Source organism: Mytilus californianus, unplaced genomic scaffold (genome assembly GCF_021869535.1).
Source record: "Mytilus californianus isolate M0D057914Y unplaced genomic scaffold, xbMytCali1.0.p SCAF_14, whole genome shotgun sequence".
NCBI lineage: Eukaryota > Metazoa > Mollusca > Bivalvia > Mytilida > Mytilidae > Mytilus > Mytilus californianus.
In genome coordinates, this window is record NW_026262626.1 from 1,514,959 (window position 1) to 1,530,954 (window position 15,996).

General features: G+C 34.1%; 1 protein-coding gene across 2 annotated transcripts; it reads left to right on the forward strand.

The window, feature by feature from the left end:
• Window positions 1–1,653: 1,653 nt before the first annotated feature.
• Window positions 1,654–13,650, forward strand: LOC127723998 (cytochrome P450 2C8-like). 2 transcript variants are annotated; one of them, XM_052230715.1, is made up of 4 exons: window positions 1,654–1,688; window positions 6,572–7,090; window positions 11,822–12,262; window positions 13,275–13,650. In XM_052230715.1, the coding sequence occupies exons 2-4, from the start codon at window positions 6,676–6,678 to the stop codon at window positions 13,451–13,453; spliced, it is 1,035 nt and encodes a 344-aa protein (XP_052086675.1). In that variant the 5' UTR covers window positions 1,654–1,688; window positions 6,572–6,675; the 3' UTR covers window positions 13,454–13,650. The 2 variants fall into 2 exon arrangements, with proteins under 2 accessions (XP_052086675.1, XP_052086674.1); XM_052230714.1 differs by lacking the exon at window positions 1,654–1,688 and adding an exon at window positions 1,695–2,176.
• Window positions 13,651–15,996: the final 2,346 nt, after the last annotated feature.

Sequence of the window (15,996 nt, forward strand, 5' to 3'; positions counted from 1 at the left end):
TAATACTCTTGTCCCGTCTGTCCCACATATCGAATACCACACTTAGGTTGGGTTCAAGTTACCACATATATAAGGTTTTGAGTTTTTCAGGTAATGTCACAGGAAAAGGAGAGCGAAAAAGCTCTCCAGTTCACTGTTGACCTTACAGTATTTTGTGAAGTTGATCTAAAACAGGTTAGTCACTTTTTGGCATTGCACGGGAAAATTTGTGGATATCCACGTGCATTTTTGTTAAAAAATCTGGCTGTAGAGGCATTACAAATACGTTTGTTTAAGGGCATACGATACAGTTTTGATCCCACGGTGAATTTTTGACGAAAGTTTGCATACAAGCTATTTTTCACCTAGTCAATTCAAATATGTAATAAAAAATATACCTTCATGTGCCACTTTTAGAGATAAATGGGGTCGAAATTTTAGACATTTACTGGACATTTCGGTTTCTTGGACGTTTCTATCCAATGGAAAGACATCCTTTACTTTTTTGTTTCAAAAGATAAACGCAAGTGGAGTTTTGTAAAAGCACCTGGAATATCTTCTCTACATAAGTGTGTTTTGAGTTTGTGTAACAATTCTTTGGAAATAATTCATTTTTATCATATTTTCATGATTTTAGTAAAAAAAAAACGGCGTTTTTGGCGTTATATTTATCTAATTTTGAAAAAAATTCATCGGTGATTTGTTCATAAAAATTGGCACCAATAATCTTCATACATAATCAAGCCTAATGTCATTTTTAAAAAGAGGGGTCCGTGAACTCGTTTTCAAGTTCAATCAGTCTGAATGATAAAAATCGGTCGAAAAATGCATCTTTTCTCGATAAGTCACAGTTTGACGTCGCGAAAAATAACATTTTACGTTAGCGGCGTCATTACCTCCCCTGTAACTGTAATACGGAATAGGAAATAATAGGCAAAGCAGTAAAAGAACTCTTACAAAAACTGTTATAAAAGGCCCGACGTAAAGACTTAAGTATTACAATACTGACATATAACAAACACAGGGCAAAAACAGAGATTGTAAAAAATCTAAGTAAAACCATAGCAGGGGGCAATAATAAAAATAGCAGGCGTGGATGAGTATTTATACATCCAAACACCATTAATTATAATTAACAATTAAGAACAAAGATATAATAAACATGTGAAAGCTCTCTCACAGGCAAACAACCCATAATTGAAAAATATAAGGGCATACACCACAATCACGGGGACACATTCTACTGCGTCCACACAGCACGAGCAACAAACCCTGAGCAAATAGATATAAGGACAATCTTAAACAAAACGAATTTTTGGATAATTTGTTTTTGTAAAATGTTGGTTATGTAATATTCGTTTACGCAAAATTATAGAAAAACACACACAATTTGCAATTTGTCTTGTTTTCAAAAGCAATGTACAGAAAGAGCTGAATAATATATAAATTGTTATCATGACTGTAAAGTTGTTGAAAAATCTCTTAAGTTTATCAATTACCGTAAGTGTTTTTGATATTCAATATAAAATTTTGCTTTTTTAACATTAATTTCATATACATTTTATTAAATATGTAAACACAGCAAATTTATTTAGGTCATATTTATCAAAATGTATGCACTTTTAACAAATTCAATTTTATATTTGTTTATGGTCTATTTTTAGAACTGAAGGTTAACGACCATATCGTTTTATCACAAAATCGTTCAAGTAAGTATTTCGTCATGTTAACATTTGCAATATGAAATATTATTTCATACTAGCTTGCATATCAAACAAAGATTAATAGTATATATATAACTGTAAGTAAAAGCTGAGATAGAATAACGAAGTCAGTGATATAAGTACGTTTCCTGTCTTGAGTGTGAATATGCTAGATTTATGGACAGTGTTGCTATGTTTGTGTGTACTTTGTCTCTATATTCTGTGGACGAAGACAGTTAGAAATGACACTTTGCCGCCTGGACCACCAACAGTTCCATTTGTCGGCAACCTAAATTTAAAACTAGACAATCTACCAGAGAATTTCCGTGGTTTTAGGCAAACTTATGGAGATGTGTTTAGCTTGATATTGGGATCAAAAACTATGGTTGTTGTGAACGGATTGGAAGCATTGAAGGAAATTTTTGTTAAAAATGGAGATGTGACGTCAGAACGCGCTGATTCTTTTATTACCCGAGAGCTTAGTCATTATAAAGGTTTGTCTCTAAAACATATTAAATTGCATGTGTACTCTTTCATATATAGATATATATTGTTTTGTATACAAGTCACATTACCTGAAGATCTGTAAAAGCAGTGAAAGCGCTAGTAAATGTGATGAATTGAAACCGTTATTATCTTTTAATAATTTTCTTATATATATATATATATATATATATATATCATGTATATTTGAAGAGTCTATCCTAAATTGAGGTAAATTATATGGCCTTCCAAATACCGTATCGATTTCTAACATCACTGAAGAGACATTAATTGTCGAAATCCGGATATGGTGTACAAATTTTTGCACCTCATGTTTGCGGTATACCATCTTTTCCGCAAGTTTATAGTTTTCTGTTTGGTAATAAATTAATAATAAGATCTATTTTGTTACATCTTGTTTTCAGTTTAGACTTGTTTATATTTTTTTGTTTGGGCTTGTATTATATTTGCCTTCGGGTTTATATGATCCGTTCTTCCTATTTTGACTCTTTCAAAATTCAAGTCAGGGGCGTAGCTGCCGTTAGGCACTTTAGGCACGTGCCTTCACATAATTTTTCACAAATATTTTTTTTTTTATTAAAAAAAATAATAAACAAGTCAACGTTATCTGTAGATGCACGCCAGTGAAGTCGTCAAAACTCATTAATTATCGAATGTCATGTGTACACTAGTCTATCATCCTTAGTGAATGGAGTATTGGATAGAATTGTATGTCATTATATTCCCCCTTATATAGAAACAATAAACTAGAACTTTGGTTCAGATGATTTCACTTCTATCAACAAATTCTTGAATGAACCTTAACTTAGACACATGATTTTTTTTAATTAGTTGTTGTTGGCTTTCAACTAGCTTTCCACTTGGTCTTCATCCGACCTACAGTAAAACCCTTGCCAAAGTTGGGCCTCCGTTTGGCTGTGCAGTATGTATAAATACGCAGTAACGTCTGGTCAGAATGGGGACGTTAAATCCGATGCCTAGTGTAGAGAGAATGCCACGCTCTCTGGACGTTAAGAAATTGCAACAACTCTTTGAGGGGTTCGTAGGTGGTCTACTGAAAGGCAAAATTTCTGTTCCTATCCAATAAACCCTCATTTTCCAATGCATAGCGTTTCCAAATTTCCAGACCTTCGTCCTGGACGACCACTATTACAGGACCTAGCTACCTGTTGTATTTATTGAAAATTTGTTTTTCTCCTGAACATGCATGAACTATTTGCCAGTGGACGTTTAGCAATCAATCAACTAGCTTTCAGTAACTTCGAGTACTCTCAGATCTACGTGTAATGACCATAATTATTCAAATTCCTAAGCAGGTAGGGATTTTACAGTAATGGATATAAGGAAATATAAATTTCTTGAATTTTGTTCGATAGTATGAACAGAACAGAACTTCTGCATGAGGCATCGACTGTGTGTGTATGTGTTTGTGTAGCCAGGGGACGGTGAAGGTTTCTTTTAAATGTAGGATCGTCAATATGTACTATCAATTGACGTATATATCAATTATCCTCAATCAGAAAAGAATAGATATGAAAATACTGAACAGGTTGTGCTTAATAAAGGGCTACGCTGGTCCACGCTGGGCAATGCATATTGTAAATATTTTTTTTGTCGAGTCTTCGACTTTAGTCGAAAAAGCGAGACATAGCGATCCTACATTCCGTCGGCGTCGGCGTCGTCGTCGTCGTCGTCGTCGGCGGCGGCGACGTCCACAAATATTCACTCTGTGGTTAAAGTTTTTGAAATTTTAATAACTTTCTTAAACTGTCCTGGATTTCTACCAAACTTGGATAGAAGCTTGTTTATGATCATAAGATAGTATCCAGAAGTAAATTTTGTAAAAATAAAATTCCTGTTTTTCCGTATTTTACTTGTAAATGGACTTAGTTTTTCTGCCGGGAAACATTACATTCACTCTGTGGTTAAAGTTTTTAAAATTTTAACAACTTTCTTAAACTATCATGGATTTGTACCAAACTTGGACAGAAGCTTGTTTATGATCATATTAAGATAGTATCCAGAAGTAAATTTTGTAAAAATAAAATTCCTGTTTTTCCGTATTTTACTTGTAAATGGACTTAGTTTTTCTGCCGGGAAACATTACATTCACTCTGTGGTTAAAGTTTTAAAAATTTTAATAACTTTCTTAAACTATCCTGGATTTGTACCAAACTTGGACAGAAGCTTGTTTATGATCAAAAGCTAGTATCTAGATGGAAATTTGTTAAAATTTTGTACCTGTTTATCCGTATTTTACTTATAAGTGGACTTACTTTTTCTACCAGTTAACATTAAATACAGTCTGCAGTTAAAGTTTTTAAAACATTTATTAGATTCATAAACTATCCTGGATTTATACCAAACTTTGACAGAAGCTTCTTACAATCAAAAGATAGTATCTAAAGGAATATTTTTATTGATTTTTTTCCTCATTTTTGTTGAGCCTGCGATTAACAGCAAAAGTAGGCGAGACACTGGGTTCCGCGGAACCCTTACGAATTTTTTATATATATTTCCGATTGTACTGCCGGTTAATTCATCAGTCAGATGTAATTGTAAAATTATGTATATTATAATTTCTTCGAAATTTTTTTCATGTATATTATCATGATAAAATGACCAGTTTTCATGTTTTTTTGTACACAAAAGTTTGCAACTAAAATGCTGAAAACCGTTTTCCGCGGCCCCCAGACACCCTGTCGAAATTTGTGCCTACAGTTTATTGGATACCTAGCTACGCCCCTGAGAGTCTATCCTAAATTGAGGTAAATTATATGGCCTTCCAAATACCGTTTCGATTCCTAACATCACTGAAGAGACATTAATATATATATACAAGTCTAAATCGAAAACAACGTTCAAACCTATGATTGCGTTGGATAAAAACCGCAGTTTTTATACGTGTACATGCAAAACAAATTTCTTGGTAGAGGGGTCTAAATACAGCATAAACAACAATTTCCAAAAGACCAAATGAGTGAAAAAGTATATTTTAACACAACGCATTTGTATTAGATTATTATTGTATTAGATATGTGGTCAAATTTTCGTTGTTTTCACTTGACTGGTTGGTATGTTGAGGAAATTTTACTTAACGCAAACTATAAACGGAGATGGCATTAATATACGTATACTCTGTTGCTGTTGTGGTACATTTGTACATATTACAGACATTTATTATTCTACCGGCGAAACCAAAACCGAAATTCAAAGGAACTATATGCTTGCTCTCCACAGTTTTTTATGTAATGTCTCAATAGTACAGAAGAAAGTTCGCTGTGAAGAACATAATGAAGTGTTTGAAAATATCATGTCACAGGGTAAATGACCACTTGGTTCTAATTAATAGGGCGTTGATTATAGTGACGATAATAAAGTTGCAAACCATTTATTCACACTGAAAATACATAATTATAATAAACATTTATTTCAAATGTTAACTTGAAGTTTCCTTTTAATATGAGTTGTGAATTGGATAGAAATACATGCATTATAAGGCCTACAAAAGTAAATGTGCTTACCTGAAAATAGGGGAAAAGTTATATGTCCCATATGTAGCTCGTGCATGCTAAAGTGTGAAACTCGCATTAGTACGAGTACACTGTATATATAGTAATAGAAAAAGTGGCGGGGTTGCATGCATTATAAATTCGTGCAGAGTAGAACATAGCCTAAGTCTTTTTTCTAACTGTCCGTCAATGAATGAATTAATGAATGAATGAATGTATGAACGAATGCGTAAATGATAGTAAATATAGTACACACAACATATAGTATAGTAATAGTATATAGATGTACTCTTTTGATAAAAAGCTACGGTGACAATCAGTTATGACTTTTTTCTGTATTGCCAGAATTTATAAAATATTTAGTGTTATATGAGAATATCAGTTTCCTATCTGTTTTCTGTATTACCTGTATTCTGTTTAAAGTCATTTCCTACGAAGTTACATGTACTTTATTAGTATGAGTTTCGGTTGAGGAAGACGTGCAGATTTGATATAGAAAATTGTTGGAAAATTTGAAGTTTTCCAAAATCTTTATGGCTATGTGGGTTAGGCAGTTATTGCAAATATTCGCAGCTTTGAAAAAAAAATAATCGTGGACATATTTAGTTCACATTTATAAATTAATGCACATCCTCCTATAATCCTCCCTAAACATCACCATTTTTTAATTATTTTTTTTTGCAAAAAATAACTAAAGAAATGTCAAACAATAGTCCACAAAACAGTACACGTAAAATTTGAGCAACACGAACCCCACCAAACCTCTAATGTGGAAGGGAATCTTGCATGTATTGTTGGTTGCAGTGGTACCATAAGGCTGCGTGCGCATGTGTTTGTTGTGTTACAACAGTTTTTATCTTTATGCTTTTTCAGGAATAGTTAGCTCATCTGGTTCCTTATGGAAAGAACACAGAACGTTTACATTAGGAGCATTACGCGAGTTTGGATTTGGTAAGAAGAGTCTGGAATCAAAGATCATGGAAGAAGCTGAAGTTTTAATGAAGCTTATCGAGGAAAAGATTGGACAGCCATTCAACATCAGGCAACTTCTATATTTATCTTTTTCTAACATAACGTGTTCTATAGTTTTTGGTCAGCGGTACGAATACACTGACAAACGATTTATGTCATTACTGGATAAAATCAAAGAGAACACCAACAGTGTTAACATAACAATGCTTGCTACAACTTTTCCTTTCCTTCAATACATCCCACGTGACCCTTTTGGGATAAAACGTACAGTAACCAATGCTGATGTCGTGCGCAAGCATCTGGAGAATATAGTTAAGGAACATGAAGAGACATTTGATGAAAATAATTTGAGAGATTATGTCGATGTTTTCCTGAAAAGAATGAGATCAGAGAAAGGCAATCCAAAAACTACGTTTGATCGTAAGTGAAAATATGTTTTGTCATAGTCATCAGGCAGTTAGATTTTCTTTAAATTGTTTTAGATTTTGTCATGTGGGGCATTTTATAGTTGACAATACTGTATAGATTTTGCTCATTATTGACGGTCACACCGTGAATTACAGTTGCTTGAATCCACACAAATGATTATAGCCTGTTCTGGAAAGTTGTCTCATCGTAGATTGATGGCAAAGGGAAATAACTACTAGTATATGTCAGATTTAATTTGTTACCATTGACGGGCAATTCCGGATTTTTATGCTTTCTAAGCACTAATTGGTTAATCGCTTTTTTTTATAAACGGACAAAAAGTTAGGACAAACTTACTATTAATAAAACTAAAATATTCAAAATCAAATGTATTGGTGTTCATTTCGCTGAAGTAAAATTGAGAATGGAAATGGGGAATATGTCAAAGAGACAACAACCAGACCGAAGAGCAGACAACAGCTGAAGACCACCAATGGGTCTGCAACGCAGCGAGAAAATCCCGCACCCGGAGGACCACTGGCCCCTAAACAAAATTGTGCACTAGTTTAGTGAAAATGGACGTCACACTAAAATCCAAAAATTATAAATGAACTAAAATTAAAAAACATACAAGACTAACAAAGGCCAGAGGCTCCTGACTTGAGACAGGCGCAAAAATGCGGTGGGGTTAAACATGATTTGTGAGATCTCAACCCTCCCCCTATACCTCTAGCCAATGTAGAAGAAAGAAACACATAGCAATATGCACAGTAAAAATTCAGTTCAAAAGAGTTTAATTTTTCAGTAATACAGAGATTTACGGAAGCCGATAAGGGCCATTCAAAAAAAAAAATTTATGTCGTAATTACGACATAACATGTCGTAATAACGACATCACTATGTCGTAATTTCGACATAACATGTCGTTATAACGACATAACATGTCGTTATAACGACATAACATGTCGTTTAAACGACATCGCTATGTCGTAATTTCGACATAACATGTCGTTATAACGACATCGCTATGTCGTAATTTCGACATAACATGTCGTTATAACGACATCGCTATGTCGTAATTTCGACATAACATGTCGTTATAACGACATCGCTATGTCGTAATTTCGACATAACAAGTCGTAATTACGACATCACTATAGCTATGTCGTAATTACGATATAGCTATGTCGTAAAAACGACATCGCTATATATATAAAAGAATATGTATTATGGTTGCCAAGAGACTAAATGACACAGAAATAAGCAACTATAGGTCATCATAATGCCCTCAATAATGAGAAAAGCCCCCGCATAGTCAGCTATAAAAGAGGGACGAAAGATACCAGAGGGAGAGTCCCCGAAATGACAGCTGTTTAACAATTTAATTCAAACGAGTGAAAATAACGGTTTTAATAATGTACAAACAAAGACCGAAACACGAATATGTAACACAGCAACAAATGACAACCACTGAATTACAGACTCCTGACCGCTATCTGATAATAACGACAACCTTATAGTTTAACTTTTCACTTTTTGAAGCGATAGGAATTTCAAAATGGTCGCCAGTAAAGGCAAAGTTTGTATCGTAAACAAATTCATCTTTTTTTTTTTTAGAATATTGAATACTTTATGCAATCAAGCTTAATTAAAGTTATTCACTAGCACCTCAGACTTGCGCATACTAGAACTTTATTTATAATCAAGTCAAATGAGACCCAGTTGAATAGGGGAGCAATTCAAGCTCCTTGGATCCTCTAATTATGTTTGGCATTGCAGGTTCTGAATAAGATGAATTTTAAGCTTTTCCCAATAAAGACTATGTTAAACTTTGGACTCATAGTGCTCAGACCCACGGATCTCTGTACCTTCATTTGTACACACTTGAATCTTAATGAACTACTGAGGCTTGAAGCAAATTATAACTGTATTGCTATTTTTGGTTCTTAATGAGATTCTTCAAGCGTCCTCCCCATTGAAGCCCTATTAAAACTTTGTACCCCAAGTTCTTTTAACCACTGTTCCCCAGGACAACTATTCCTACAAACTTAGAGGGAGGTTTGGGATCCCGCTAACATGTTTAACCCCGCCACATTCTTAATGTATGTGTCTGTCCCAAGTCTTTAATTTACATATTTGTTTTTCGTTTATTTTTGTACATAGAATAGGCCGCTAGTTTTTCTCGTTTGAATTGTATTACATTTGTCATTTCGGGGCCTTTTATAGCTGACTATGCGGTATGGGCTGTGATCATTTTTGAAGGCCGTACGGTGACCTATAATTGTTAATTTCTGTGTCATTTGGTTTCTTGTTGAGAGTTGCGTTTTTGAACAAACCAGCGTATCCCAAAGCCTTGATAACCTCTGTAGGCCCCAAATAAGACGAAAAAACATCAAAATTGGAGAGAAAACAGAAAATAAATGGTTTCTAACCTCAGGGATATTAACCCTTGGCATGCTGAATTGTTATCAGAAATTGTCTAAATTTCGAGTATTTGTAAAAATATGCAAATGATATGCAAATGAGCTGTACCCTGATGCTGATGCATACTGATTGCATTAAATCTAAGATAGTCAAGGGTTAATATCCCTGAGGTTAGATACAATTTTTTTCAGTTTTCTCTCCAATTTTGATGTTTTTTTTCGTCTTATTTGGGGCCTACAGAGGTTATCAAGGCCTTGGGATACGCTGGTTTGTTCAAACACGCAACTCTCAACAAGAAACCAAATGACACAGAAATTTACAATTAAAGTCACCGTACGGCCTTCAACAATGATCACAGCCCATACCGCATAGTCAGCCATAAAAGGCCCCGAAATGACAAATGTAATACAATTCAAACGAGAAAAACTAGCTATTTTATGTACAAAAATAAACGAAAAACAAATATGTAAATTAAAGACTTGGGACATACACATACATAAAGAATGTGGCGGGGTTAAACATGTTAGCGGAATCCTAACTCTCCCCTTAAGTTTGTAGGAATAGTTGCCCTGGGGAACAGTGGTTAAAAGAACTTGGGGTACAAAGTTTTAATAGGGCTTCAATGGGGAGGACGCTTGAAGAATCTCATTAAGAACCAACAATAGCAATGCAGTAATAATTTGCATCAAGCCTCAGTAGTTACTGTACATTAAGATTCAAGTGTGTACAAATGAAGGTACAGAGATCCGTGGGTCTGAGCACTATGAGTCCAAAGTTTAACATAGTCTTTATTGGGAAAAGCTTAAAATTCATCTTATTCAGAACCTGCAATGGAAATGCAGGACTTCATAATTTACACAAATCTGTACATGCCAAACATAATTAGAGGCTCCAAGGAGCTTGAATTGCTCCCCTATTCAACTGGGTCTCATTTGACTTGATTATAAATAAAGTTTTAGTATGTGCAAGTCTGAGGTGCAAGTGAATAACTTTAATTAAGCTTGATTGCATATAGTGTTCATTATTCTAAAAAAAAAAAAGATGAATTTGTTTCCGCTACAAACTTTGCCTTTACTGACAACCATTTTGAAATGCCTATCGCATCAAAAAGTGAAAAGTTAAACTATAAGGTTGCCGTTATAATCACATAGCGGTCAGGAGTCTGTAATTCAGTGGTTGTCATTTGTTGCTGTGTTACATATTCGTTTTTCGGTCTTTGTTTGTACATTATTAAAACCGTTATTTTCATTCGTTTGAATTAAATTATTAAACAGCTGTCATGTCGGGGACTCTCCCTCTGGTATCTTTCGTCCCTCTTTTATAGCTGACTATGCGGGGGCCTTTCTCATTATTGAGGCCATTATGATGACCTATAGTTGTTAATTTCTGTGTCATTAAGTCTCTTGGCAATCATAATACATATTCTTTTATATATATATAGCGATGTCGTTATTACGACATAGTGATGTCGTTATAACGACATGTTATGTCGAAATTACGACATAGCGATGTCGTTATAACGACATGTTATGTCGAAATTACGACATGCTATGTCGTAATTACGACATAATTTTTTTTTTTGAATGGCCCTTATCGGCTTCCGTAGAGATTTCATTCGTTGAAATCAAATACGTTGTTACATACACGAGCGAATCGAACAAATTGAGATATATAAACACCATAAGATGGCGACAAGGGAACATCACCGTCCAAAAATGGATAATTAACAATAGGAAATGAAAAATCATCTCTTTTATCATAAATTTTGGTATTAAGCTTCCCGTTAAATATAAAGATATCAAGATCCAGGAAAGGGCAGTGTTCATTGTTAGTATTATAATAGCTTTTTTGAAGTCAGTTCGGCAGAATATTTTGTTTCCTAGAGATATGTTTTGCAGTTAAAAGTCGTCTTTGAGTTACCATGCATTTACAGGACTCTAGAGAACAAATCTCCAATTTCGTGCATACACGGTCACTTGCTTGAACATATATGAATTGTCAGGATAAATATTGATTTATCGTAATTTCTTTTCTTTCTTTGGGGTCCCGTGTGATCGGATGATAGTTTATCAAAGACGCACAAAGTAAATTCCACCCATATTACGGACATATAAAACTATTTATGCTGTCCTTGACTAAAAAAAATAAAAATTGTTGATGAGGCTACTCATTGGCAATCATATCACATCTCTTTGTTTACTAAATACTACAGCAAAAAGAAACACTACCGGAAATAGTTTCTAAGCACTTTGGGCTAATTATTTTACTGATACGTTTATAACATATACTGTCTCTTAATTTTAATTTTAAATATTACAGACGGGCAACTTACTTGTACAATAGGAGACTTGTTTGTAGCGGGGACTGACACGACATCAACAGCTTTGCAGTGGTTTATTGCTATGCTGATTAATCACCCTGAAGTTCAGGATGAAATGAGAAAGGAGATCAACAATGTCATAGGAACATCCAGATATCCATGTATGCAGGACAAGCCTAAGTTACCTTATACGGAAGCAGTATTAAATGAGGTTCTAAGATTTGGATGTATAGCACCTTTTACTCTACCTCATGGACTGACGAAGGATTTTAATTATAAGGGTTACGTGATCCCAAAAGGTTCCCAATTGATGCCTAACTTACATTCCGTCTTATATGACCCAGAGATATTTGACGATCCAGAAGCGTTTTGTCCTACAAGGTTTCTAGATACAGACCGAAAGCTCATTAATCTGGATAAGGTTCTAGCTTTTGGATTAGGTAACAGTGTTTTTATTATATTATTTCTGTTCTCAAAAAGTGCTTAATCAAAACGAACTTTCTTAATTCTTTTAACCAAAAGGCATGAAAAATCATGTTTGTTTTTTGCATAATCAATCCTGCATGTTTAACAATTAAATAATGCATGGTTGCACATGTAACTTACAAATGACATTCATAACTGTGAAACAAAATGCAGATAACATTTCGTTGTGATCTTTGTGTACAATCGCCAAAGATACCAGGCTTATAATTTAGAACGACAGCCATGAATTTCATTTACATACGACTCGTCAGGGGCGCTCGAATCAAAACAGTTGGAATATTTATTTTTACAAAAAATCCAAAAAGTGGTGGAAAATCTGGGTAAGGATATCTAAGCCTATGGATAGAAAGACCTAATTCTTTCGAAAACATTTCCTTATAAAAAAAAAATGAAACATCTTACAATAAAACAATATACGAAAAAAGGGAAAATTTGTGTCAATGAACAATTGTTGAAATAATCCGTTTTACATGTCTTATGTTACCTTTTAATCGAATTTTCTTGCATATGCATTTAAAGTACCCCCTACACATTGCTGAAATATAACAGGGTGAATAAAACACCTAAATCTGTAACTAATCTAAAAGATTATTTTTATTTTGATAAGCATGCAGTCTTTTACCCACTTCAGTTCGTAACTAAGGATTTTATTCAGCAGTCTTTTATCCACACTAAATCCGTAAATAAAGATATTTTGTTTTATAAACAGTCTTTTACCTACCTCAATCGGTAACTAAAGATTTTTTTGTTTTATTTTTTATTGAGAATGTACTATTGACGGTTTATACCAGTTACAACATTAAATACCGAAAGAGGTTTGTTTGATAAAAGGTACAATAATTAATAGGTGTCTCTACGGGATACAAAATGCCCGATAACGGCTATATTTAGGCAAGATTTTTTTTAAAGAAGTTGCTTTTACTTTGAAATATTGATTTTAATGTTCTTATTGGTTTTTTGTTATAGGAAGAAGAGTTTGTCTTGGCGAGTCATTGGCCAGAATGGAATTTTTCCTTTTTGCAACAATACTCATACAAAGGTTTAAACTTAATGCTGCCGATATCGACCATTTGCCGTCAACAAAAGGAAAGTTAGGACTCACCTTAGCACCAGTTGAATTTTCTTTCTGTGCCGTCGGAGTATAATAATGTAAACAAGAATATTATTTGGGAACAATCGCTAGCTAGTTTTGTTGTGTAAATGCCTCAAAATTGATAACTTTTTGGAATTTTTAACATTCAACAAAGAGAAGAAAACAACAACAGAAAAAGAAAAGAAGTTCACATCTGTATTGCATTTCTGTAGTAAATAAGTCAATTCAAATAAATGAATATACTCATCATTTTCAATTCAAGTTGGTTTAATATTCCCGTACTGCCGTTATCTACATCCATATCCTAAATGCGTAATAGGAATACAATAAATACAGTAAAAAAAAAACCACAGCATCTTAAAAGTTCTATTTATGTTAAGATTAAAGATATTCGCTCATATTACATGAATATTTATGGTCTAACTTGTATTGAGAATGGAAACGGAGAACGTGTCAAAGTGACAACAACCCGACCAAAGAGCAGAAAAGCACAAGGCCACGCCCAATGGGTCTTCATCGCAATGAGAAAATCCTGCACCCGGAGGCGGGCTTCAGCTGGCTCCCAAACAATAATGTTTAATAGTTCATCAAAAGGGACGCCACACTAAACTCCGAAACATATAAATGAAACAAAATTAAAAAAACACAGAGACTAACAAAGGCTAGATGTTCCTGACTTGGGACAGGCGCAAAATATGCGACAAGTTTAAACATGTTTTGTGAGATCTCAATCCTCCCGCTATACCTCTAGCCAATGTGAAATACACGCACAGTAAAACCCAGTTGAAAAGAAGACCGAGTCAGATGTTAGTATAGGTCACCTTTATAGGTCTGTTTCTTTCTATTTCAACAAAATGCGAGTACTAGATAATTATGTGTTTATGATAATAATGAGATATGAATATAGCTGTAGTGCTAGCAACATGTTTGTCTTGATTAATGTAATGTCTCCCAAGGAAAGAAAAAGAGGCGGAATATACTTAGTAACATTTAAAACTCACTAGTCGAAGAAAAATTGACACCGCCATTGTAATTCATGAGAAAGTCAATATTTAGTCTGTTGAGTCGCAGGAAAGCTTCTGAATTATTTGGCAAATTTTCAGTAGTGACTTACTATATAATTTAACTTTGTAAGAATATAGTACACAGTGATTATATGGTCATTTTTACTTACATTAATAAATCAGTATTTTGAACAGATATATCATGTTATGGAGGGGTATTTGCGAAAAATACCAGTCGAGGGACTGTAAAATTTCCCGAGCCGCAAGGCGAGGGAAATTTGGTCCCAAGACTGGTATTTTTCGCAAATACCCCTCCATAACATGATATATCTGTTTAATTACACCGAGTCTATTTTGATTATAATTGTCTGTACAGGTCAAAGGAAATCTTTTTGTTACCAGAAGTAGTAAGCTGTAATCCATAAACATGTTTATGCATAATTTGCATTTGTGAATAATTACATGATCTCATTAGGAATTATACCACAACAAATATTTTATGTGAATAAATTGAGTGTGCAAGATTGATAGACTTTAATTTTGTTTAATAAAACACTATGTAAAATGAATATGCCATGTGTAATACAAACAGAAACATGAAAAATAACAGTGTCAACTATTAATGTTCAAAACATGAATTTTATGAAATATTGTGAATGGTAACATTACAGTTATTAAACACGATAGGGTGCTTATTCATTCCAGTAGTCTGTGCTGTTGGATTTCTGTTGGTTAAGTCGGAAAGAGGGTGTAATTCAGCTTCTCCCTGTTGAATACTTTCAAAAATGTTATCACACTGACCTTCAGTTAAATCTGATTCATAAAGACATTGACATCAAATACAGAATTATTTATATTTTCATTGTTATTGTTTTGATCTAAATTTGCAGTTGAATTTGCAGCTGTATACGACGAAATTGAAGCAGACATGTCACGCTTCTGCGCTGTGGATGTGTCACGAACATAGTTCTGTACACTCTGCTCATTCCTATGGCCTGAAATAGTTACGATATGTCTAGCTTCAAATCCAGAATCACTAAGAACAGTTATACACGTTGCTCGCACACAGTGATTAGTATATATTTTGCATAAATTTGCAGATTCAGAAATGTTTTTCATCATACTTCCTAAAGTGTTCTTCCCAAGGGGTTTATTTTCGTACCATATTTCATCCTCTTCATTAAAAGAATCTCTTGGTCTCTGCCAAAATGCAGTTTGGTTTGGGTTAAGTTTACCTAGATACTTTTTGAAAGACAAAACTGGACACATTGGGGTTCCTGTGGCATACATTCTGCCCCCTTCCGGCTCAAAGTCTTCTTCTTCTACTCCCTGGTGTTTTTTTGTCATTTCAGATGAAATTTTGTGTACGTATTCTTTCCCTTCATCATCTTCAGAAATTTGAAAGTCTTGTGGCTTCATTTCACGGAGATTTTCTTGCCCCCGCCGGCAAAAATATAAAAGAACCTCAAACCACACTTTATTTAATAGTCCAGAAGGTGAATTAACATTGAATGCACGTGGATGTTTATACAGTTTCTTAATATCACCTTTGGCAACGGACTTTTTATGTTTAATTTGTCCCTTTCCTTCC